Source organism: Bombus affinis, chromosome 7, assembly GCF_024516045.1.
Source record: "Bombus affinis isolate iyBomAffi1 chromosome 7, iyBomAffi1.2, whole genome shotgun sequence".
In the NCBI taxonomy this organism is placed as follows: Eukaryota; Metazoa; Arthropoda; class Insecta; order Hymenoptera; family Apidae; genus Bombus; species Bombus affinis.
Window position 1 is genome coordinate 5440804 of NC_066350.1, and position 27794 is coordinate 5468597.

Below are 27794 nucleotides of genomic sequence, written 5' to 3' on the forward strand. Positions count from 1 at the left end.
ACACCGAGATGACGTTTCTGTTGATGCTCTGCCTCCTGCAAAGGGACAACCGGCTTTACTTCGCCCGTTCCTTCTTCCCTTCACCCTTTCCTCCTCTCTCTTTCTCTCTCTTTTTTATCGTTGCTTTCGTTCGTTTAGTTCCAAAACGATGAATTTCAGCCTCGTTCGGGCAAAGCAAGCAAGAGTCACCGATGTCGCGCTGATACACCGCAAAGGCTGCTCTCTGCTCGTCGGGAAAATCACATTAGTGATGTTTCGGTAATCGCTTTTATATCCGCCGCTCGTGATTGACAGCGTCGACACAATCAGTTTTTCCGCCGCGTACAGGGAAATATCGCTACGCGTTGCAAAATCGACTTTTTAACTCCAGACTCGACTACCAGACCTGTCGCGATATCGCGCCTCGATTTGTTCAAAATGTTCGACTAGTCGTGAATTACAGCCACGCAACTGATTCCACGATTATATACATTCACGAGATAGACTTTCCATTCGCGTCTACTTTTTTCTTTGTTTTTACTTATGCTTTGGAAATTCAGTTGGTTATTGTCGTGGGTAGTCGAAATAAGGTGGTCGGATTCAAGGCGAGATGTATCATTTCTTGGTTAATCAAAGGAGGAGAAATTGTTCGTCAACGGATTAAGTTCGTTTCGCCTTTCTCTGTTTTCGAAGTAATTTTCCCGTGAATACGTATATGTATAGGTGGATTTTAACGTAGCACCGTACTTCCGGGCAACACAACTTTATTCCAGAGCAAATTCTATCTTCACGAGCTTACGGAAATTATTAGCGTGGAGGAGTTAACTCGTTTCTCTACCTATCAATTTCGCGGAAAATTATTTAGGTGGCCTATTTCTGAAACGGAAAACGGAAACTCTGCCTGATGCAGAAACCTCATTAAAATTTAATTACATTGTACGCGGTATCCGCCATGTATTAATGCGTCATGATGCAGAAATTTAAAAAAAAAAATCACGCGTACGATGGAAGAAACAGCCGGAACGCAAAGGAATTGAAATTTTTTAGCTTTCGAAGTAAATCTGCATGCTATTTCGAAGTAACGGTAATATCAGCTCGGATAATTGATATCTTGCGATAATTCTCTTAATAATTATTTAATTCGCAATTTTAATTACGTTTAACTCCCCTACAATCTTTCCATTCATTCTCACGCAACTTTCTCATCAGTTACGTTCTTACTTGCAGGTCCTGATTCAATAACGTTCGCTAGCCATAAAGATAGAACAACGCGAAAATTAAAATCAATTTTTCAACACGGAAATCACATTTCGCGCGATACTTGGACATGTCGCCGCGAAACGGGCAATATGTTTAATTCAGCGTCGAGCTTCGTTATCGTTTCAAAGCTAGCAAAAGAAATACATGAATATGTATGTTCAATGCATGTCTCCTCATCTTTCCACTTTTCGCACACTTACGCAAAACTCGTTGCAGCGGACCGAGCGGTGCATTTTCCCAGCGTAGCTATAGTATCTTTACGCGATAACCGTCCGTTATTATCTCCTTTATAGCGGTGCTTTCGTTGACGCGTAATTGAAGTGCAAATGACGGGCGGCGAGGTATCGCGCCGCTGAAATTACGTTAGCCAAGTTTCAACAATCGCATTTTTATCCGAGCTCCAGACCGTGATTGACGGTGTCGATGCAATCGAGTTTCCGTGGCGTTTCGCGTCGACCAAGATATCGCTGGGCCACAGCGTGGAAACTCGAGTGCGAATAACAAATCAATCGAATCGATCGCGATTAACCTCGAGTACTGTTCGCGCCGAGCTTCCGTTAAATATCGATGTCACGCGCGTTAAAATCGCCGGCCGTGTTCGAATAATTGCGGTGACGCTGTATTTTGAAATTTGTCTTAATCCTTGTGCTCCTGTAGGCCGATTTTAGCCGATCTGATTTACAGCCGGTCACGAAAATCTGCACGTACGTATCGAATTATGCGTTTTTTGGTAAAACCGAATTATCCGAAACTACCGAAGAAGCTAGAAACGCGCATATTATGCGCACTTGCATACCTATAGAATTATTATTGATATATTTCTAAAAAAAAAAAAAAATTAAGCAAGTTGAAGAAACATTTAACTAGCAAAAATCTTGGTATAAAATTATTCCCAGTAGATGGGATAATGCAATATAATACATACGACATTAAATCTACTATTTTTGCAATTCTGTTGTTGAAATTAGTTAAGTAAGTGTTTCAGAGAAAAGCTGTAGACGAATTCGTACAGCTGGCGTGAACGACGAGTTTACGTGAGAAAGACGCGGTATTAAATTCCTACTCGGCTGAATATTAAAGGTGTGTACGAATTAGCGTGAGTGCTGGGTGTGACTGGAACGTTTTAACAGATACGGAGATCCTGTAATATACATATTTCAAATTGTACTAATTAGTTTTGGCCGAGAGTAATCGTTCTTGGTATCTGATAATGCGAAACAGATGGCAGAGAGCGAGAGTCGAAGCAAATAATTAATTCGGTACATTTTGTAAAATGTATCACATTGTACCATAAACACAGGTTTACGGTATATTTTCCGAAATGCTCGCTTTTACTGAAATTCATGCGATTTTTTCTTTCTACGTATGCAAATTACGGTAGTGTAGCCATTGTTAATACAAACAACATATTTAAAGGGAACACCGTTAAGAAAGAAAAATACAGCCGTCCTTTGCAAAATTCCGTTCTTCTCTGATTCTTCTCTGTGAAACGATTTGTGCGATATACCTAATACTTCGGTAGATGAGGATGCTTTAAAAGCACTGAAGGAAAACGATCCTCGTGAAACGCGAAAAGAGTTTGCTATAAAAATGGATGTTCATCGTTCAACTATAATACGTCGTCTTTCTTCGATTGGCAAAGTCAACAATCTGAATGAACGGGCATCGTACAACTTAAAAGATCAAAATGAATTTTATCGTTATCGATTCACTATGATAATTGTGAACAATATTCGACGACTTAACAAAGTGCCCTACACATACTTTAAAACTATTCATTTATTCATGAAGCATATTGTTGGAATGCGACTGGGACAAAAGATGACATCGGGAAGCAAGTTTTTTCGAACGCTTAACTGTTCTTCGTATTCTTTGCATTTTTTATATCTTTCTCTTTCTTTTCTCATTTCCGAGGATTAATAATTATAAGAATTATTTTTTCGTTTTAAAGGAAAGATACATGTTACAATTCTTTGCGATAAATCAGTCATAATTAAATGGCTTTGCGATCATTATAAAATTCTCTTGTTCATAAAAAGATTAATTTATACGAAGCTGTTTAATACAGTTAACTATTCTCTTGTGTATTACAGCGTTTCTTTCAATTAAGGCGGATATTTCATTGTTAATAATCGCATTTATTCTCTCGTTTCTTCTTCTACCGCTTCGGGTAAATTGACCACCGAACAATGAAGTCGTAACTGTATCATCGCTATAATTCTTTTGTTTGCGCCAACTTCTTCTTTCCAAAGTTAAAAACCAACGATATGTACGTTCACCAAGACCAGGTCTTCTTCTACCAAGTATAATCTTATTTAAATACCGAAATAATAATAAGATTTCAGGAATAGTAAATTATCTAACGAACAAAGTTCACGATAGTGAGTTTCCATAGTTATTAAAATCCATTTATCGTTATGATGAAACAGGAATTTTGTAAATCTGCAAATCCCGTACATTTCAAACGCTAAAATTTGTTCGTTTAAGGCTTTATTTTCGAGAAAATCACGTTTGAAAAGTTGTCGAATACAGACCAATACGAAGTTGGCGTTTGGAACGAAGAGCGTAAGGACCTTTAATAAAAATCAATAACGAAGAATCGATTCTGACGGTGAACGCACGATTTTTAATAGAATTGTCCGTGCTCTAAAAAGCTCGGACGAAAAATACTTTCACAACGAAGGAATCAACGACAAACGACAAACACCTTCGACTTTCCCACATGCATTCACCTTTGATCGATAACCTCTAATCAAACTTGTACAACAAATTATCCTGTATCGATTGCGTGTTGAACGTACGGTATTGAGTATCAATTTTAGACGGTGCTAGGTATCAATTTGTGGCGTGGCAAATTTCTGTAACCCGTGTAATAATGATTTTCGCGCGCAAATAATGTCTATCGAATGCGCGTGCTTCTCTATCAATTTGTTACATATCTGACCGGTTAATGCACGGCGTATCAGGCGACGGAGCGAAAGGCAAGAAAATTGCATTAACAAAGTTTCGATAATCGCTTTTATATATCCAGCTAGCGGTGATTTAAGGCGTCGTGGCGGAATCAGCTTTCGCGCTTCTTCGCTTCGCGCTGTGTGCTTCCGTGAAGAAACGAGAAAAAGTCCATCGCGTGGTGGCAGATCGATCGCACGCGATCGTGACCGTGATCGCAAACGATTTAAACCCGAAGGAACAAGGTCCGTGTTTCGTTGTCCTGTAACAGCGAATAGAGGAAATGTGACGTCGAGGAAAATACGTAGCGTTATCATTTCGACCTGGTTGTTACATCCTGACATCATCGATTCAGTCGATCGACCATTTACACTCGTTGTAGAAACTAGGTGAGTTAATACAGCACAATGTTGTCGCTTTTAAGCTTAATTCCAACGAAAACAAAATCATGCCTTTCCTCAAACGTTTGCACGCATTGATTAACCTCTTTGAAAAGACACTAGTCGGGTAGATTAGTCGTATAAATATTTTTTAACTGAAAGTATGTATTCTACGATAAACAAAAAGTTAACATACATACATATATATATTTAAAATAATTTATTGCATTAACCTATAAAAATAATATAGTAAATTATTTTTATGAGTTAATGCAATAAATTATTTATTAGGGGAATATTTTTTCAAAAAAAAAAAATATATATATATGTATGTATGTTAACAGAATATATATATAACTTGTATGTTAACTTTTTGTTTATCGTAGAATACATACTTTCAGTTAAAAAATAATTATATATATATGGTGGAAGGGTGGTCTTTTTATTCGGCTTTTGAGCTACGTTGAATAATTATTAACAACGGATAATGAGTGATCGAAAATTCGTTACGGAATGTACATGTTGCTAGCTGTTCGATAACGATGCGCATATATAATCATTATATTTAATTAGGATCTAATATCGAAAAACTTGAATTTTTAAAGCTAAATAATTATTATTACCATTACGAACAAATGTGTAATGATACTTTAATCATATACAGAGAATGCCGCACGTTGAACTAGTATAATCCATCACTGTGCAATAATCTGAAGTAAAATAATTTATATTAATAATATTTTACTCGTACGAAGCGTAATTCTAAAAGAAAAAAAACCCAGTAATTTTGAGATACCGTGGAACACGTGCGTTAAATACATAATCGCATTATAACACATATGCCGATTAATCGTGTTACTGCATTAAACTTGTTACGATTTATTACATTGTAATAATTCACGTAACAAGTACCCCGTGATAAATAATCATTCTCCAAGATTTTGTTGGCTTTAGGATCGATATAACATTCCATCATGACGCAAAGATATACGACAATTGTGCTTCGCGTATTTTAAGATCGAACGTTTGTCCTTAAGAATTATATCGACTGTAAAATCTTCTCTCGTTGAATAAAGCATTTAACGAAATCCGTTTCAGAAACTTCGTACCTTCTTCTCCTTTTTGTCTTATAGTAATAACTCTTTGATTCAGTTTATCAACGGTGTCAAGGTGATGCCCACGAAAAACAGGTTTTTACCGGTTTCTTCGTGGAAAAACGTGACTAATAAGATTAACGCTTCCTACGAACCATCCTTACGACGTTATCTTTGGCAGAGAACAGCGCATCGAAAGGGACCAGATTCTTCTGTCGATAGATGTGATTTACTGGCAACGTGGGTACAATCGATTTCTCTATCCAACCGACTATATTTAGTTTTAAGCTACGGAAACGCGATATTATTGCAGTGTATCGGTGGCGTTATTTACACTAAATTCAGTATCGTCGTTGTTCCATACGTTCGTTGCTGTATTTAGATGAATAAAGTGAAAGGGATCGTAAAGATATTTTAAAATAGAAGTAATACGTTATATTCTATATTTTTACTACTTTCTAGATGGAATAATTCCCCTAAATCATTTTGATATGTATAAGAAAACGTCTACCATTTGTCCGGCGCAGCGAGCTATTGGCAAATGGAAATGTGTTTCGAGAGAAAAGTTTCGCATCAAGAAAAGGAAATCCTTCGTATTATCGCTGTGTCGATCGATCTTCCATCGACTCGTCATGAAAAATGTACATCTTTTAACGCGAATGATAAATCGTCTTTCTCTATTGGTAGCGCCGTAATTTATTCACGTGTAATCCATTGTTTCCACGAGTGTATTAATATTCATTGCACTAGGCCGCAAACAAAAAGATGAAAGATTAATTGCGCAAAGTTCTCCGCTGTATGCGGTGACGCAAAATCGAACGTAGAGAATTATAGGTGTATGGGAATCGATATCGGGAGACGGTTGCTTGATTTTTCTGCGATACCCTCTGGCTTATACCGTACGAGCCTTCTATTTTTGATGGAAAATTCGCAAGTAGTTATTGTGATCGAATGTCGATAACGATAGCTCGCTACTGATACATATATCCATTGGATATCTCGTAGACTAAAGCGTGTAGATGGACGTGACGCGATACCTGACGCGTTTAATAAGGTCGTGCACCTTATTGCCTGTGGATGTACGCGTATTCGCGAGACGGCGTCAACGCACAGTTTGGGAAGCTGTTCAGCCGTTCATACCGCGAATAATAGAGCGAAGAATGGATAGAAGAAATCTGGGCCGCGAGGAAAACTCCGCTGAAAATCTGACGTTCGTCGAATATCACGTTGTCAAGCGCGAAATGCTATTGATCCTTTCAGAGGCCGTGGACTTAAGCTTCTCGTTCAATCTTTCACGAAACCTGAAAGACGCGCATCCACATATTTCTCGCGCGGATGTCGCCGCCCTCCTTACCACCACAACCGAATGCACGGCGAATTTATATCGAAGTATCTACATAGGTATGTGCCTCTAACGAACTCTCGGTGAATTCCATTTCTGTCCCATTTTTTGTTGTTTCCACGAGAAAAGTTGAAGCGTAAAACAGATTGCGCCTGTTCCTCAGAAACATCCGACTTTTTTCATGTACGTCGGTCGTTAAGCGGTATTTCGACGGTTGAACGCTTGTATTTCTTTTTAAGTGTTTGTTGAACGGTAAATAGGTTATACACGCACATATACATACACCTGCGGGATAATTTACGCGAACTAAATTGGTTTGCAAACTTCATAACGATTAATCGAGAGCTATTATTTTTAATCAAAGGGAAACCATAAAATGAAACATTTAGACGTTTCCTGCCGCGCCAACCTTCATACTCTAACGTTTCTTCAGTCGAGTCGTTCGTATCTTTCCTTCCTGAATATATAATACGTTATTTATGCGCTTTTAGAAGATAACTTTGAACGACGAATAAAACAACGTTACTTATGTACGCGTAAAAATAAACGTAATAACAACTATTACGGAGTAAGAAAAATTTTGAAAATCGCTCGACTCTCTGCTGGTGTGCAAACATTTTAGTTTAAGTCACTTTGCCAGCCACAAATTGTGAAAAGAAAGACCGCGATCGATCATTTTAAACCGTAAAGATTGGAACGAACAACGCGCCACAATTTCCAGTTCGTATTACGACACTCTGCTCCGTCGTCCATAATCGCGCTCGACGAGAGAACCAGTTCAGCGGGCATTTTTAATAAGCCGCTGTCGCCCGTAATGAAGTCTCCACCGCTGGCAGACATCTCGCGAAATTTATTCCCGCGTTCACCGTTACTCGAGCAGAAACGCTCTGGATTCAAGATATAAATCGTTTTCGACGACGAATGCGACGTTCGCGCATCTTCCCCATCGAAACAGCGTTACTGCTTGCGGAGGCTGTTTGCGAATTACGTATCACGATTCAGACGTTGCTTCGAAATCGACCTGCTTCGAAGTAGCTCGTTGATGTTACTGCGAACGCGGCGTGAATCGGCCGAAGAAAAATCGCGCTCGAGAAAACCAAGGAAAGGGCGGGCCGCAATGGCAAAAGTTCTTAGGGAGAAGATACGAGGTAAATCGGTCGAATTTGACGAGGTTATTCGCATCGTTGCAACTCGTTTCCGGTCTCATATCCTCGCGTAGCTATCGCGGTCGACCAGGTCGAATCCGCAGGCGACGGGTCTGGCGAAACCTATGGCGCGCGGCAACCTGCGAATTACCAGCTATCGCTCACAATTAGACACCTGCGATGTCACCTAGGCATCGCGTCTGTAATTCAAATCATTATCTCCGTCTTTGAGGAAGATTCGCAGCCCACGACGAAGGTAGTAAATTTCCAACCGTACAACGTCCCGTCTCGTCCAATCGAAGGGTAGATAAGATAAAGCGAGGCAAGGGTCGAGAGACTCGGCACCCGGTATACCGTGGAAATTAGCCGATTTCTCCGTTAACGCTGTGCTTCGCTCGACGATTCGAAAGTTCGACCTTAACCTTCGATCCGGCCGTAACCCCAATCTGACTCCCATAAGATAAACGACGCGCTCCTTTGAACGCAGAATCTCCGCCACGATAAGTCTGATAATACAGACCAACGGCAAAAAAGCTATTTAACTTTTACCGAACGAGAGGGTGGCTTTCACGGACTATCGGCCGTTGACACGATGACAAACGACGGATCTCTCTGTAGATAAGGACCTTCGAAACTAGGTGACTAGATTAAAAACAGTATTGGAGAAGAGGATATTACGATGGAAGCACACCCTAAGCCCCAAGGAGTCATCTTCGTTGGTTCTCCGAAGACGTATACCCGGTTGATCGAGCAAAAAGAGAGAAAAAGAGAGAAGGAGAGAGAGACGGAGTCGCGGTAGGACATTCTCCGATAACGGACCTTGCCACGATCCTTATAGACGGTAATCGAACGTGCAGCCACTGTGAGAGACCGTACTCGGGGTGCAAGCGGAATAAAATTGCCTCGGTACGGGATACATCCTCGAGATAGATAGAAACACACAGGGGACCAGAATGTTAGGCGAGCAACATCCCCGTGGAATCTATGGAAAAGGGAGGGAACAAACTGGAAAGCTACTGTTGGGCGAAGAGAAAGGAAAGCAGGCGAGATAAATCTGTTTCCAGGCGAAGATCATCGAAATTCCGGAGACGTAGAAGCACGAGGGTAGAGGAGCGCACGTAGGGTAGGCGAAACCGAAAGCAGATGGGGATTGATTGGCTCGTGTCTCTTTGGCGCTGGTGTAAAGGCAGCTTCGTCGAATCCCGAGCACACAAAGGGTCTTATGCACGCATGCACGCAATCACGCACACGTCGACTAGCGCGCGACTTGGTTCGCTCAGGCCGAGCCAACTGTGCCTCCGTGACTATAGCGACGACGCGACGCCACGCCACGCCACACCACACCACACCACGGAGAGCTGGTAAACACGCGTGTATCGCCTACATAGCCACGTTAGCTCGCTTCGCGTCATTGCGCCGCGCGTATATCCCTAGGTCACGCGCATCCTAATATACGTAATTCGCGTGTGCGCGTACTCTACCCACGGTATACCGAGTGACGTGTATAACGCGTACAACTCCTAGACACACGCAAAAGTACACAGCACGCGTACACACGGGTGAACAGGCGTTTCGCTTGCGCGAGATGGATATCGCAAGGGAAGACGGGCGGGCGAGCGAGCGAGCGAGCAAACGCGCGCGCGTACGCTCGCTGATTTACGCACACCCGACCGAATCGCTACTCACACAGGATCGTGAATCTGTGCGGGACGCGTAACACGAAACGTACACGAACACAGGCGTATACGCGGCCAAGTGGAGGCGCATAGATCATAGAGACACATGTGCATGGGGAAGCACGCACACGACCCTATATATCAACTGTGTGAGGACACACGCGATAAACCGGCCGTAGCTACACGTACATCCGCATTAAGAACACGAACACACCGCGGACGAGCTTTATGGACACGGACAGAGGGCATAAGTGCAACGAGAACGAGCTGGAACGAGCTGTATCGAGCAGCGGCTATTGTTACGGGTATTATTTGCAGCTAATCGGAATGGCCGAGCGTACGTGACAGAGGGCGAGGGGAGAAGCAAGGGAAAGTCTCGTCGACGGTGAATGCATTTGGCGAGTGAATGAGCGAATGGCAGGGAAGTTCGTCGAGCGACATGGCAGGTTAACCTGATTGCGGACCGGCTCGCTACCACGCCCTGACCCACGAGATTTTCAAGATATCCGACACACGAGCCACAAGAGGGTCGCCAAGCACGAGGTCAACCAACTCGAACCCTCGCCGTCATCAACGTCGTCGTCGTTATCGTCGTTCTTGCAGCACGTTCTCTTTCGCGCAGCTTTCATGCGCCTACTTTTCCAAACTTTTCTACGTCTTCGACGCGTTCTTAAATAGTAATCAGGCTCGAGAGTACGGAGATCGAAATAGAAACTCACCCGTGACGAGCGTAGTTGCGAATCGGTCGACGAACGGTGCTCCGATGACTCGCTTTGGTGATTCATCTGAAACAAAACCACGGGTGCTTGTTAGATTGATCTGCAGCCTGGGGGATTTCGAGGAACCGGGGCGCCGAGTGCCGCCACTCGAGACAGAATCCAGTAAGCACCGCAGGAAGTTATAATTCTAAGCAAATTCGTATTTTTCACGTCGTATAACGCATAATTTTTCGGTAGACTTGGATATCGATTGTCGCGTGTCATTCTACTTTGCATATACCACTAAACGTTTATCGGAACTTGTTTTTTACAAATTGATACGGTTTTATCGCTTCTGATGAATTAAGAACGATACTGAATTAAAAGCAAAAAGCAGACATTGCCGATCTAGTTTTCGAACGATGTACACGACGTTTAATGCAATAAAGTAACGATCAAAAGATCGTCGTTACTGTTCACTTAGAACATTTTCCGTCGCGAAACTGTTCGTACAGTTGGACATGTACAATTAATTAGTCCGCTATTTAAATTCAGATTTTGGTTCACGAAAGATATACTAATCGCGCTCGCACGTATATCATATATACGATATTTTATAGCAAACGGACTTTGCGTTAGAAGCGATATTACGCTTTTTATGCGGTCCGATTAGAATTTTGATTACGACACAGAGTGTTTAAAAAAAAATTGAGCAAAAATTTGAATACGAGTCCTATACCTATATTTCACGAAATTCATCTAAATTCGCGTCTACAAGCTGAAAAATGTATTTACCATATTTCTTGGAAAACATAACAACACCGGTGTTTATGCAATGCGCGTAGTTCTTATTGTTCATCTTTTACGAAGCGCAATTCTCTCGTAAAACCACCGAGAGTAAGAAAGCGCTCGTTACACAAAGACGTAGAAATGTTCGTTTTGCGCCTCTGTTCGAGGAAAGGCAACATGAGTCGATGTATTGGCGAAGCACGAAATGGCGTAGAATCATTTTGCGCGTAAAAAGAAATTTGCACAACGCGAACCGTGGCAAAAAGTTCATGGAGAACGAGAGGCCAGGTGAGATGGAAAAATTGCATCGTTAACGATTTAAGATTGTCACCGCAAGAAAGTTTAGCAAACGCGACTACTTTAGCAAGCTGAATGCGAAATCACCGCGATGCATAAAACATCGCTGACAATTATTCTTATTACATGCTATCTCTCCGACGTTATTGTCGCTTCTTGCTCGCCCAGTACCCCTTTGCATCGTCGAATTTCCGTGCAAAGAAACCGTTTCTACTCGTGCCGCTCGGATTTCCACGGTTCCTGTAATCGCCGGAAGTCATCCTCCACCGCGGAGTCGAGAATAATTTGCTGGAAACTCGCGAAACTGCAGAGGGGAAAAATGAGAAGGAGCCGAGGAGGAGAAAGGAAAAAATGCAGCAGCGTCTAAAACTTCGGTTCCTAGCCTCGTTTGTTTATTGTTTGAAACTGCGAAGCTAACGGGCAGAGGGGTGAAAAGTTGCTCGAACTCGTTGGAACATCTGTAACGAACGAAGATCGCGTTTCAATGGCCGAATCGAAGGGAAATTTTTTTTCCACGGTGGAAAAAGAAAGAATTAAGAGCGTTCGTTGGTGAGGTGATCGATAAGCTTGTTTCTTCTTCGCGAATCTCGCGAAGCAAAGGAAACCTATCGAGTACGAACTGAATAAGAATGAAAAGTTGCACGGTTTGCGATGTGCATTGAACGAAATTAATTAAAAACAGCCGCAACTTTATCCTATCCGTCATTAGAAATATATATACAATTAAAAGCTTCCGCTGGATGCAACGAACGATCCAGTGCGCATTACGATCCGATATTTAACGCATTCTGTTCATAGATACCTTTTGCCCGCGTTTACCATTTATGTACTCTTCCATTTTATTGAGATATTACCTTTTGTTATCGTATTATACCGCCTAGCTTCGGTACACATTCGTACGAACACAATTTCAACGATACTACGTGTCGGTATTATTGCGCGCGTATTGCCTCTGCTATCCCATCAAGCAGAATCGCAAGACGTTGCAGAATCGCAAATCCCCGTCGAAGTCATTGCTCATTGTGCACCGAGATTCCGTGTCTATGCTGGAATTCGATGAAGAAAGTACAGTGGGGCTGCGAGATGGAGGAGAAGGAGAATGAAAGGGGCGAGGAAGGGAAGCAGGACTCATCTAATCGACGGAGCTGATTCTCGGTCGGAGTGTTCGGAATAGTTGCCGAAGAAAGCTGCAAAACTGACACCGTGCGCCGCAGCTATGTAAGGGCGAACTGGCACAGTAAAACCGACAACTACGGCTAATAGAACGGGAACCACCGTCTCGCCGTAGATTGTACACACCGTTAATTCGATAGCTCTGTCACGGACGTCAAGAATGTTCCGGAATTCCATTCGAAGCATTTGGTATATAGCGGAAGATCAACGTGGCGGCGACCTCGATCTAAGGATTTTTGTTGCAGCTAGCGTCGCTGACTGGCATCCGATCGATTTCTATTCGCGCTGAATTTACCGAACCTCTTCGACTATTAGTATCTACTCGTTGCCAGCGAATCGCTTTGAAAAATTGAGCAGTGGCAAGGAGAGGTGGATCGTCGATGCTTCTCTCAAAAAATGCATTACTCGTGTGGTCTGCGAGAGTTTTCACCGCTGAATTCTCTCGTTTCCGACGTGCTCGCCGTCGTGGAAACGCACCGCGTGATTCATCGGAATAATATATTCTCGACGTTAAATCGGAATCTCGGCTACCATTTTTGGTCAGCTTTTAATCATTTAATTCGATTCTTCCATTTAATTTTCTCATTATCTTATCTGCCGCCATTAATTTATGACGTACAAAATATAAGATATCAAATAGGCACGCGACAACTTTAAACAATTTATCACCGATGTTTCATTGAAAATTACAAATTACACGTAAATTGATTTTCGTGACGTATATACGTAGACGTGAATTGCTATTAAAGTACATTAACTCGAGAACTAAGAAATTTGTCAAAATGGCAGATTCCAGAGAAAAACAGATTTAATATTATTATTATCGTTAAAAGAAAACAACTACTTCTGGTAAAATTAATTCCAATTTCTATTCGCACGGAAACATAAATTATACGTACGTATTTATTTTAATTATCGCTTATTAATATTATTGCTTATATTATATTATTATTATATTTAACTTACACTAATTGTTACCACTTTAATTATAACGATCTATATGTGCTAAGTTTAGTAAAAATTTAGAAATATCTTCGAACATATATCTACGTACATATTAATCGTTTGTTAAATTATATAATATAGACGTTCGAATCGACGTTTCCAATAATGCTATCAATGGTAACTGCTTTTGATATAATTGACCGTGAGTTTCACGCGAAATGTAGACAAGTCCGTCGCGAAAGCCCAAAAATTGTTATCGGTTATCGTTAGGTTACGAGTGGAGCACATGTACACACGTATCTGCTGATTTGAATTATTAGTGTGTACGCGACGAACAAACAGATAAGACACAGTTGCAACGTTTCGTATATCGATAGATGCATTGAAAATCATTTCGTGTCAGCGAATTTTATTGTTGGCCGGATGCTACTTCAGTCCAACCCATTCGTTTCTCTTTTTTACGTATACGACATTAAAAATGGTTATTTCTCTTATCAATGAGTTAAGTTTGTTAAATGCGTCCGCCTACTTCGAAATCAACCGTAATCGTGACATAAATTGCATCGAAGCTTTCCACGAGGCCGAGACACGGTAACCTGTATGGGAAAAGGTTGTGCAGGACGTGGACCTCGACGACATATTTCAAGATCATCGAAATCGATGAGGTGTACCCTCTTCTATATAATTATCATAAAATATTATAAACGAATGAGTTACAAACTGTTTTGTTTATGGAATATCTGTGAAATGGCATAGCGTAGCTGCGAACGATAAATAACACACCGAAAGAACGCGAAGATAATGAAAGGCCGAGAATGAAAACATTCAAGTTCAAGAGATTCCGTAAGTCGTATGTTTTCTCGTTGTAATTTGAGCAAGAGGGTAGGATGTAACGAGAATCTCTTTCTCTTCTACGTGTCGCTGCATCTAAGGTTTCTAAGATAATCTGTTATCGTTTGCAGGATTACATAGTAACGCGAGTGTTTTCCGTTTTCACTCGCGTGACGATCGTTTCTTAAAAGATCATTGTAACAGCGTTCATTTTAATAACTTGTCGCATTTCGATATAAAATATTTAACATAAAGTTGGATAATACTAAAATATCTGCGAAAAACTGTTATTATCTGTATTTTAAAGATGCATAAATACATTTACATGGTAAGGGTTAAATTAAAATACAAAACGTACATATCATTTCTACGATTTTACTTTTTGGATAATAACAATTTCAAATTATATGAAAAGTCGAGTTAAGTAAAAGAAGCAGAATTATGGTCAGAGAAATCCCAGCAAAGTGACGATATTCCTTGTTGGGAAATCCATCGATAATATTGTAGTTCACAACGTGTTACGATGCGGCGATTTAACTTTTAGTCAACATTTCCCTCTGAACTTAGTTTAACTGAACTTAACCCAGTTTACTGCTGTAAATTTCATGCCTTCTACTATCGCTTCTCACCGGTACAACGAAATATGTACCTCGCGAACAACGAAGACAGAAAGAACGTAACAGCGGCCCTCCTCTGAAATTCCGCAAGTCGTAGACGCTGTAACACGAGTCCGAAGCTAAGGATAATGCCGCTTCGATCCACCCTCTTCGCTACTACTCTTCGCTCTGTAGTTCGATACGTTTCAACGAAAACCTATAGCGTCGACGGACGATTATTTTGTTTCCCAACGTGTGTCTGTGTCGAGCAAACTCGAGTAATCGTAATAAGATTAAATTCAATGGAACTTCCTGTTCTCCGCAGAATTCGACCCATACTGTTTGACTAACAGGCTTTGAAACTACTATGTACCGTGACGAACACTTTGAACTGTAAATATCGCTCGCGTGTTGCAACTCGCTTGCCAATCTTTTCAGTTTGTAAGAATTTGCACGCGTTACGTGCAATAATTTACATTTTTTTGAAGATCTCTTTAATTTTAAGGGGATGCATCGTGACTAGATATACGCGCATCTTTAACTTTCCATGGAAATTAAATTCTAACACGTGAAACTGTACGTACGTTCCATCATCTACGGTCTATTATTTTCAGACAAGTTTTCTCTTGTAATCGAAGTCGATAATTCGCATAGACAACCATAAAGCCACAAACAGTTTCGACGATGATCTTCTCCGAATTTTTAACAGACCCTCGACTCTCTTAAAATACATGGTTAAGAAGTCATGCATGGCTGGAAAACGTTATTTTCCATTTATGGCTTCCGAGTAAATGGGTTTATGGATTTATGTCGGGTCATAAATTTTTTTGCCAATATCTCGTTATCCGTGTAGTTGTTAACCAACTTTCCTTTGACGCTTCTCAACCAAAATACCCTTAAAACTGGGGTAATGACCAAGCGGGAAAATTTTCGATCAACTATCTGTTTCCGTTTTATTCTTGCACGCGTAGTCAGCAAACGTTAAAGGAAACACAACCCAACAGCGATAAAAATCGTAGCATTCAGATGCTACATAAAGCGTGTTATAGTCCCGTGATAAGTATAAGTACATGTTCGTCCAACTAATCGCGGAAAGCAGACTTAGCGTGTAACAGCACGGATTACTATAATTCATGATACGTTGCATAAAATAATCGCGACTATTAAGATCAGCATACGCTATACGCCTTATCGCCGATCGCATGTTACAAAAAGAACGCACCTTTCTACTGCTATAACAAACTACGTACCCTTTTCCGCCTTTTTTTTTTTTATTTATGACAGTAGCCTTTCCGATGTTCGATATATCATCGGCAGACTTTCCCCGCAACAAATCTACAGCCATAAATTCACCGAGAACAACTGTTTTGCACTTTCCCATAAATTCCGCCAAGAAAACAAGCGGTTAAACCTCGCGCAGGCGGACAGAGCGTATCGCGAGAGAGCAACGCGCGCGATTATAATTTCTTTCGCCGTATAATTGCGTTGAGCGTTGATCGCGTCGGGCAAAGAGGAAGCGTCGAGGGCGAAAGCGCACGGGCCATCGTAGCATTGTCGAAGAGAACGGGCGAGGATGGAGGGACAAGAGGCAAGATCGAGGGAAAGACGAGGCGAATTCTAGTTTCGCGGGAATTCTATGGGCCGTAGATTTCAGCCCGATGTAACGCGAGCTTCGGGAAAGTAGAGGGTAACGCGGGACCCGAGCGTTTCTGCCGCATGTATTTCGATACGTTACCATTTCCAGAACCTATAGCCGTGGGGTCGAGCTGGGAGACGATTGCTTTGCACTTCTGTGCACGCCCCCGGGGCAATCGTAAGTTGAGATACCTACTGAGAGTCTCCCTTCTCTCCTTTCCTTCGTCTCCCTCTCGTTCTATTTCTCCGTCCCCTTTCTACCCCGTTTCTTGCCACCCTTCGCCTTAGCTTTTCTCTCTCGGCTTCTCTCTCTTTCCATTTCATCTGCCCTTATCCTCTTGCAGAGGCAGGTCGCGCTTCTCTCCTTGCGACGTTCAAGTCTCGAGCCCCGAATGCAACCGGCACCGCGAACTGAAGGAGCTCGTGTTGGTGTAAGACTCGCTAAGAGGGTGGGCCAGACCGAGAGATCGATCGCTCGAACGTGCTTTCGGCATCCTCGAATATTACCCTCCACCTATAACCGACCTATATCGGTCGGTGGGTGCACGTAATACCGTTGCCTGTTTGTGCATAGCTATGTATTTACTTACGTAGGCTCGAATATTGGACATATTGATGCTTATATGCGCAGACCATCGTCTTACACATGCATTTATGTATGTGTGCTCATATAGATATATGTATATTATATCATATATGCTTATATAACATAGGGTCTGTATAAATGGGTTACTATGTTAATGCGTCTTCGTATATATATATATATATATACAGATGTAAATGGATTTTAGGGATGTGGATGGACGTGAATGGACGTGGATGAACGTGGAAGGGTATCGCGTTCGATGAAAGATCGACGCAAACAAAATGCACTCAGAAGCTTCTAAAGTTTAAGCTGTTGAAATAACGTAGAGGATGGAATAATAATATGAAAAAATTATTCCGCTTATTTTGTAACTTAAAATAGACCTAAAACAGATACTAGAGTATTATATTCGATAGCGACGAACGTGTCTGCAAAGAAAAGTGCGTCACCCGGAAAATTTCATTTTCCGCTCGTTTCTATAGAATATCGCCATCGAGAAGAAACTCGCTCGGACAGCACTGGCCTATAGGGAACCTACAAGCGGATCGCTATGCTACGCAGTACGTAAACGGGTCCGTAATTTCCATTATTAGGTCCGCGAATCTACATATGTATGTAATCACCTTGTGCGGAGGTAAGTGTACGCACGTACTGATAAAATATGGCTTTCTACATGGCAGTTGCATAACGTATATGGTATACGTATAACGCAAGTTCTGGGGAAGAGTTATAGAAGAAAGTGCGGCGGAGAGAGAAAAGGAAAAATGAAAGCGGAGAAAAATGATGCGGTATTGTCGAGTGACGATAGATACGAGTCGCGAGCCATCTGTCCACTGGTGGTGTGCGGAAAATCGAAAGCGATGTTGAAGGGGGCGGCATCTGGTACATTACGTCCCTGGTGTTATCGCGAGTGCAGCCCTCCGATATCGTGGACTCCAACTTAGGGAAAAGAATTTTCGTTTAGCGCGGGAGAGAAAACCTTGTCGGTAGAATCGAGTAGAAAATTGGAAAATGGTTTATCGCGAGATTCGATGCATTTTTGTAGCCGCCAGATTTCACCGGGTTTCGATACGTTCTACCGCATTTTAATAAAATTCCCGCCTCGTCTCGATTATGAGCAGTCGCGCGGGGCGTCGATAGCCTCGGCGTACTAAAAATTTTATCGAAATGTATAAAAGTTATACAGAACGTATGATAAACATTCGTTGGAAAATCTCTATAATTTTCTATCGGTTTCCTAATGAAATTGTATCTATCGAATCTTGTTGGGAATGCTGGTCCAACAATGGCTGGAAATTCCCCGAAACTCCGAGTCAACGCCTCTTTGACATACGACGCAGTTGACACCAGGGGATTCTAGAGACAACATTGACACAACGGGATAATAGTGGTATATACTGGAATTACATTGGCAGTTACGAGTTCGTACATTGTTAGCGAAATAGTTACACTTTTTACGGAAATATCAGAGAACTTGGTTAAAGTTTACGATATAGGAAAAATTGATAAGTGTTATCGCCGATAGGGAACACAAATCCTTCTTTCGTTCCACGTCGAGGCTCAGACTGCAGAGTGCAAATTACAAGCAAGGTCGAAATACGACGTTTAATTTTCGTGAAAATTCACGATGGCCTGCGGTCGGATCCGGCCAAAGAGCGCGCACGGCACGGTTCGTTTTTTTCTGGATAACCCATTTACTTCTAGCGAAATGATTTCGCGTTTGGTGCAATCAGCACGCTACGCGGCTTTTGTAGTCTCTGTGTCTAGCGCGAGTCGGGTCGAACTAAGCTGGCAAGCTCCTAACAAACGAAGCAGTAACTCGGATTGCCACGATAATTGACTTTTTCAACTCGTCCCGATTTTTTGTCATTTCTCTTCTCGCCGACGAAGAACGCTAACCGTCGACTACTCCTTCCACTTTTTTCACTTCTTCTGCCTCTACCACCGCTATCGCTATTCTACTTCTTCCCCCTTTTCTTTTTCTTAGGACGCCTCACTATCCCGCCAGAACTTTATTTTCCCTTCGCATTGGCTCAAGGATCCCTGGCGCCGCGTTTTTAAAGTAAATAAAACTTTCCGCCAACTCGTCCCTCTTTCTATTTGAATCTCTGAGTACCGATGACAGACGCCGTGAATACGCGAGAACCCCTATGAACAACCGAGACGTCCGACGCTTTTGCATGGATCTACGCGAGTCTCCATTCTCCATCGGTGACGTAAGAACCGAAGGAACAGAGAAAAGGGTGGCATTCTCGAGTTTCGCGTAACACGTTTCACGATAGTACAAAGGAAACGTACCTTCGATGATTCTTTCTCGAATTACCGCGGAAAAATACCGAGCCAATAGTGACTTGATTCACCGAGACGATCGCTTTATGGAGCCACTGCTATCTCTACGGGAAAATAAAAATTTCATTTCAAGCGTTAGAAACGATCTTTCTGTTCGCCAACCATCGATATTGGTTTTATATATTCTAGAAATCGTTGCTTTGATATTTTTTATCGATCTATAAATTCTAATGGAGAATTTCGCGCCCTTTACCTTTTCTAATTTTCAAGTGTTTTTGTGGAGAATCTTCGCAAAAGTCGTTTCTTTTTAATACCGACGCCTGACCTTTGTATCGATGTTACTAAATCGCTACAATCGAGTTTGGTAAACGCGTATAGGCGGCGATCAAACACAACTGACGTTTGTGATTGAACACGGGTTCCCACACGTCAGATGCTCATTGTCGAAGATCTGCCGTCGAAATCAATGATTGTTCGCAACCACACGTTATGATAGAGGACGTTAAAATATAGATCGTTTAATCGATACATAATTAATTAATATTATTCGAAATGTAGAGAATAATCCCGAATTGAAGCTGCCATTTAAGAAAATAATTGCTACAGTTTACTATGACATTTTCCACGTTACACTCGAGAGAATCTTTTCGGTTTTTATATTTTTAATTCGGTTTTTATATAAGCTTTTATATTTTTTGGCCAATTTCGTTTCAGGCTGCGGTAATTTCAAAAATATGGATTTTTCGAATTACCGCGGTAAAATAACTGTAAACAAAGATTACGGAACTGTCGCAAGCGATAAAACAAGATCTTCCTTCGTAGTGTTCAGTTTATTAGCATGGTCGATACAAAAATTGAAAGTTACCATTCATACGCGCTAACGTACCAATCGGGCCAATCGAAGCCGAAATATCTGTACCTGCTATTCGCGAAACAGGTTGTAAGAATGATCTAATGATTCGTGGAAAGAGGTTACACATTGTCAACGAAAGTATTAGTCTATATAATAGTTGCATGACGGAGTAATACCTGCTCGGACTTCGTAACGTTGTTTGTATTGTAACAGACGGATTATCATCGCAACAAAGGAAAAATGCAACGTTGAACAAGAATCAATCGTTGGAGAAAGATAACGGAGAATGCCTCCGCTTCATCGGTATACATAAAAATTAAAAGCTCCCTAAGGGGATCAAGGTAATCCGAAGGAAGTGGCTCGATGAACGTCGGCTAATGCGCTTACAAGCGGCAAAACAGAAACTGTTTAAGTGGCGTTCCGTTAGGAAGCCAGTGTCGGTTGAAAAAAATTGCTAACACGCCGGTGTTAAACTTCGTATCGAGCAAGCAAGTATCGATCGATAATTAAGGTTGATAACATATTCGTCGTCGCGATCCCCTTATTCGTTACTCTCTTACGATATTCGCTGGCTACGCCGCACGGCGTTCGTTCGTCCTCGAGCCAGGAACCCTCCAGACTTCAGACCGACGAACCCTTCAAGGATAAGTGTCGATTTAAGCAGAAACGCGCGTAATTTGCGCACGAACCACGGGAAGCGATCCTCGGATATACTTGCATGGATAAAATTGAGAGGGCGGTTTATTGAAAGCGCGTTTAGAATTTCACCGTATTCTTTTCGTGGTTTTTCCTCTGTTTTTAAATTTATTTACACCAAAGTGCAACGTCTGTGTCTATTATAGCGACCATGGAAATAGCTTATGTCGATGAAAATTTCAATCATGCCGAAGATACTCGTCTCGCGTTATGGCAAATTCATTACGGATGGGGAATCTTAAAATAAATCGTGAAACGGATTAAGTAACGCAAGCGAGAAAATTTAACTGCGGTGACCATGCAGCCCGAAATCACGGCTGCCGGTTTTCAAGGGTCTGCGAAGTGTTAATGCAATTTAAGCGGATGAATGCACTGTTCGTAACGTTGGTCTGTTAGCGAACACACGCAGTAGCCGGAAACTTTAGCGAGGCGCTGTTTTGCTCGATTTAAATGCGAGCAAACGAGCCCGGTAACCGTCGTTCAAGCTACTTGCAAGATCTCGGCCAAGAGCTATTCCATGGATTGCTCCTCTGGGAACATAATCGAAGACTAACTTGCAAAAGCCGCCACCAGAGATACCGAGAGGTTGTTTTCAAAGTGCATCAAGCGCGTAACAGGATGCCCGATACTGCTTGTTTCGCGATCCCGGGTTGCGCCACGTCCAAGACACGTAGCACACCATTACTTATAACAGATTCTATGCCCACGTATTTACCATATTACGTGTGTACCTTAACGCATTCGCGATCGGTGATTTTATGGAAATCCTAGGAAACCCTGCAAGTTTCTACGATTAACTTGTTTGACGTTCGTTAGCTGACAATGTGTCGCGATAGCTGTGTCGAAAATTTGAGGAAATGTTATTTTATGTTGCCTCTGTGTATAGCATCTACGTTACTATCCAGAAGCGTCTAAACATTTTGTAGCAAAATAAGATGCGTAAAATTGATGAGAAACTAATGGATATATATTTATAATCTTGCAAAGTTATTATAATTTTCGTGATCAACCGGATTCCGGAATATACGTAACTAAAATATAAATATTAATATAAATATAAGATTTAATAAAAACCTCTTTGCAAAGTCGGGATTTCAATGAGAGTACCACCTTAAAGCTGTAGGTACGAGACAGCGAAAGTAGCGATGAATCGTTGAATGTTTAATCGTCACGATCTTTTTCCCCGTCCAATATGCGCACCCAGTTTCCCGATTTTATCGATCAACTTTGGTTACTGTATAATAAATGCATGGCTTTTTTCCTACTCGTCGGCGATTTATCGTCGCTGGCCAGTTCGTAAAAGTTGGAAATGTAAACTCCTCGTTACAGATTTAACAAACGCAGATACAGAATGGAAAACGGCTTGAAAGCCTTGAAACAATATTCAAACTCTGCGAACGCTTCCTAATGATGCGCGACATAATTCGGACGGCGCGCAGCCGGAGCTAAAGTCGGCGAGTTTCGTCTCTAAGCAAAGTAATTAAAACGATTAAAGGGCGAAAAAAGTACACGGTTACGGAATAGGCACGTACGATGACTAAAAACGGTGTATAACACCAGTGACGCGAACAAAGCTGGCTACGACAATAAAATAAAAGAAAAGATAAGATAAGGAAAAAGGGAAAAAGAGGAGAGAAAAGGGAAACGCGTACGAGCAACGATGCGAGATACGAGTGTATTTCCGAAATTTGTTTTACTAATTGGACCGTGACCCGAAACTGTCGTGTTAGAATTGCCTATCGCTTAAAACGTGCTAAACGAACAACGCGAAAATAGGGTAGTACACGGTGGTCGAAGTTTCAACCGACCAAAAACTCGACACGGATGAAATCAAGATTTCACGATTGGAAGATCATTTGCCTTTCGTTTGTTCGAGCGACTCGAGTTTGGTTGTCGAGCAATTTGATGGTACGATCGACGATTCAACAACAATCAGCTGCCGCGATTGCCTACTGATATATGCGATGTTCTCCATTGCTGGAGAGGTGGATATTTACAAACCGCCAGCATGAAACCGTCAAAACGCAAAAGCATGTATCGCCGCGAGCGGAACGCCAGGATACGAAACGCGGCGTAGATAACTATTGTACAGGGTGAAATACACCGGGTTCCGGAAATCACGCAAATATAAAATTAAATGGTGGCGTCTAGCCACTGAAAAGCCAAACTGGCTGGCTCGCATTACCACAACCATCGTGTCACGGATTGGTTAAATGATTGGACTCCGGCTCATGCACGTGGAATCCTCCGCTCGAAAATGCGAAAACGCGCAGGAAGAGACGTGCCGGATGTCGCGCGCGTAGTCGCGATAAACAATAATTAAAAGTCGCAAAAGAACGAGCCAGCGGCACGGCGTGTAATAAAAACGAGTCGCATTGCCGGCAGCGGTATGCAATACGCGCGCGTAAATTCGCCGGAAATATGTGTATTATTGTGGGCCGCGTGTTGAAGTTCGTTAAATTCGCCATGATTTATCGTCATGCGGGGGATAAAACACGTTCGACGATGCAACGTCGACCAGGTCTCGTTGGACGCGACAAACATTACGCGTGGACACGTTGTAACGCCGAGCTGAGTTGAGTAACGACGCGCATTTTTCCTCGTTTTTCTCGCTCGCACGTTTTTGATTTCGGCTTGGTTTCCGGTTCGAAGGCCTGTTTCGTGTTTCAATCGCGCAGCTTCCATCGAACCGGATCCGTGTCCGCGTGAATCAGCTCGGGAAGATCATCGTTACGAGTTCTTGGCAGTGATTCACCTTCTCCCGGTAACCCGTTGCGGTCGCCCGAGGCTAAAGACACTTTAAGCTTCGTTTCGAGTGGACACCGAAGTGATCCTCAACGTCCAAGAATACAACGCCGATGATATTAGCTGTTGGCCCGCGTACTCGCTGATCGCACGCTTCTCCGACCGCACAACCGAACATCATGAATTAATTGGCTAGCGCTACAAAGGTCATTGACGTGTTCTTCTACGGCATCTCTATTTCTGTTTTTAGCAATACGTATTAGTCGTCCCACCAAAGATAGATTAATCGTACGAAATAAAACAAACAACGACTTCACCGAGTATGCTTTGCCTGCCGCGTAACACTCTACTTTATTTTTCCTATTTGCTTCGTTTCGTGCGTACGCGTGCGTTATCACGGTGGAGCAAGTTGCGCTGGCGATCGAGATACAACTCGAAGAGGAATCCGCGTCCAGCGGAATTCGGCTTTCGGTGTCGTGTCACCGTTACGGGGTCGAGCATAGCAAAGTAACTGCGATCCAGACGTGGTCGATCGTGGTCGATCCTAAGAGGAACAATAGAGCGCCTGCCGAGATCTCTTGCTTAGACGCTATGAAAGCACCTTTATTCGTTACCGGCATTCCGATGAAACTCGCGATGCACGCAGGCGCATCGCTCGCCTCTATCCGAACGAGGAGTCATCAGCGAGTCGGCGACAGTGGCAGCAGCCAAAACAGGTTTCAGAATTTCGGGAAGGAGAGGAAGATACGGGTCGACGTGGCTCGATGCGATAAGCACGAACGGCTCGACGGAGTATGTACACCGACTAGCTTGAACTATACACCCTGGTTGTATAGCGTGATTCGGGCGTTACCCAGGCCTCGCAGAAATCTCACGTGCGAGTACAATGCCTCTTTTGTCACTCGGAACTGGCGCGCGCGCCAGTTACTCGGGGGTGCTTTGCCAGCCAGTGCAGCGGCAGACGTCTTTTCTTGCGACTTTAAGAAATTTTCTTACCGGTCGAGCCCGATATTCCTGGCCCTTTGTCGACGATACAATAACGTAGACGTAGCCCGTTTCTTTCGACTACTCGAGAGACGGTGTGATGTTTTGAAACGGGCATCGTCGTTGGACTGACGTACAACCTTGGCAATTTGGTGAGCGGTTTCGCGATTACCATCGGCGCAACGAATAGTCGAGGAAGAATATTTCCGTACGTGACGTATCTCGACCAATTTCTTCGCCGTGTCGTTTCATTTTCCATCGTAGCGAACTTTTATTCGTATTTATTTTTCTATAATCGAACGATAGAATTGGGAACTTTAAATCATCCGATCCCCCCCACATCTCGTATTTTTGATATTCTCCTTTCTTTTCCTTTTTTTTTTTTTTTTTTTTTTTTTTGTTCAGTAACTCGTGTTTTTTCTGTCTTATTATCAATAAATGAAACCTGAAGCTGGAAAATATGTCATACGGAATAACATTTCCATATTCTAATAATTTCTAAATATTCTAATAATTTCCATATTCTAATAATTTCTAATTCTAAATCTAATATAGCTATAAATTGGATACGAATAACGCGATACGCTTCGATCGAATATCGATACGAATTGATAAAGGAGCATGACTTTTTAATTAATTGCGCTTGTAGAAACAAAGCACGACTTTATCTGCTCATGTAGCTAGGCATAACAATTAACGCAATTAGTTCTACAAGCTAGAGCTAATTTTAAGCGCAATTTAGATCGCTTTACCAATTACTTTATGAAAAACTCATCGTAATACCTATAGATTGAAAAAACGGACCGTTCGTCGTAACGATGTTATTATTTCGAAAGTACACACAAACTTACTCGCAATTTATATTTCCAGTTTACTCACTTTATCTCGGCTGTTAAATACCTAGCCACGGGTGTTTAACATTTCCACGTGTTTTCAGCATTTTTACGAGCGTCTGGTGCTCCCTGCTTCTCGCGAGTGCAGCGCTAAAAACATAACGTAGTTGTTTATGTCTCTTTAATCCCGTAATAATCGCAATTTCGTACGTGCCTTCTTCCCCTGGCTTAACGTTCCGCAAATAAAAACGAGTAGCCCGTTATCGAAGCATTCCTTTTCTTCCAAATACAATTTCGTCCAATGGGAAAGCGTAATTTCGTGCTCGGATACGATGAAACTTTGCACCATCCTCGCAAAGGGAAATGTCCTTCTACGGGACAGTAAAAGAATAAAAGCTGGTTTCGTGCGAAACGTTGTAATTCCGATCAATCGAGCGCGTGTCGTTGACGTTCGCAATTGGAGATAACAAAGGGAGTACTTAGCGGACAAGAAATGTTGCGCTTGTTAAAGTGGTAAAACGAGTATCGCTATTACGAAAGGATTGTAAGATATTTTACGTACGAATATTTTATATGTTAATTAGGACATTCCGTGAAATAACGAGGATACATTTTCGTGGTTAATTCGTAAACCAAGTAAAACGTCTGCGGTACTATACGGACATTTTCGAAAATATATACAGACACGACTAACGTCGTACGCAACTAAATCTGTTTAGCGATATAGAAACTATCAAAACGATCGATCATCGTATTTCAGTTAGTTATTTGTTCGGTTATTTTTCACTTTGTACACAATGTATACGGTATATCATAATCGTAACATTACTCCGCCTCTCAGCGATCGCGTACACGTATATGTACGCGCAAACATACATAGACAAGTGTATCTGGTCTTAGTTACAGTACATAACCTTTGGTATATCCGAGGGTGAGACCATTCTCTCGCTCGAATATCATGGTGGTCAGCAAGAACGCTGGTAGATACTTATTCCACATCGAGACTTATGAGCGGACGTGTTCGTGCTTCAGAATCGACGACAGTACGATAGTCCGACCGAATTTCACTCACTTTTTCTCGCCCAGGGTTCAGACACGGGTGCAGATCGAGACGACATAGTGTTGGTTAGCTGGGTGCAAGTGTCACAGAAGTTCAAAAAGAATATCGACAAGTATCTTTCGAGGGCAGCCCGAGATCGGTAACGAGTGGGTTTTCGAGTAACCCAGTCGTACAATTTTATAGAGGACCTTTATGACCCGCCCAGGATCCTCAATTTGCTTCCCGCACATAACTGGATCCTTTCTTTTTAACAATAGACCCTGATCCCGGCAAATTACACGCCGCAAAGTGATTTTGAAACTGGATCGGAAAAAGAGCTATTACACCTCCTATTTGAACGAGGTATACGCGATGAATTTGTCTTGATGCTTGATCTTTAAACGAAATTTTGAGATATATTTATTTGAAAAAAGAACCCAGCTGTAAAAATAAGACGAGATACCCGACGTTTAAAAAATATACATTTCCTCTAAATCGTCTAATATTGGTATTTTGTGGTCAGTTGATATTTTGGAATAGACTAAACCCTAACAACAAAAGCGACGCAACTTTAAAAATCGTCTAAAATTGGTATTTTGTGGTCAGTTGATATTTTGGAATAGACTAGATTCTAACAACAAAAGCGACGCAACTTTAAAAACCTATTCTTCATCGTAAAAAGATTTTTACAGGTACAAATTGAAAAGTGACCAAAACCACGCTTAATCCTAACATACGATCATTGATATTATCGATAATAATATTATTGTGTTCAAATTCTTTGCATTTATTTTTTTTGGCAATCTCGAAATAAAGATGCAAATTAGAACAAATAATGACATCGGATGATAAATCATTCTAAAGGAGAGCACAGGTTAGAAAGGAAAGCACACCAATTACCGAGAGAAAGGCAATTTCGAATAGTCGCCAAATATTTGGCGAAACTTTAATGAGACACGTGCGCATTAATACGAGACCCG

At 41.9% G+C, this 27794-nt stretch overlaps 1 protein-coding gene across 5 annotated transcripts in view; it reads right to left on the reverse strand.

The window, feature by feature from the left end:
* Window positions 1-27794, reverse strand: part of LOC126918565 (leucine-rich repeat-containing protein 4C-like) — a 279614-nt gene that overhangs the window by 198953 nt on the left and 52867 nt on the right. For 3 of the 5 annotated variants that reach the window (XM_050726614.1, XM_050726613.1, XM_050726611.1), the window contains exon 2: window positions 10545-10610. The exons of the other annotated variants lie outside the window; for them this stretch is intronic. In XM_050726614.1, the coding sequence (XP_050582571.1) occupies window positions 10545-10610 (66 nt within the window). The remainder of the gene's footprint in view (window positions 1-10544; window positions 10611-27794) is intronic. 5 annotated transcript variants of the gene reach the window in all.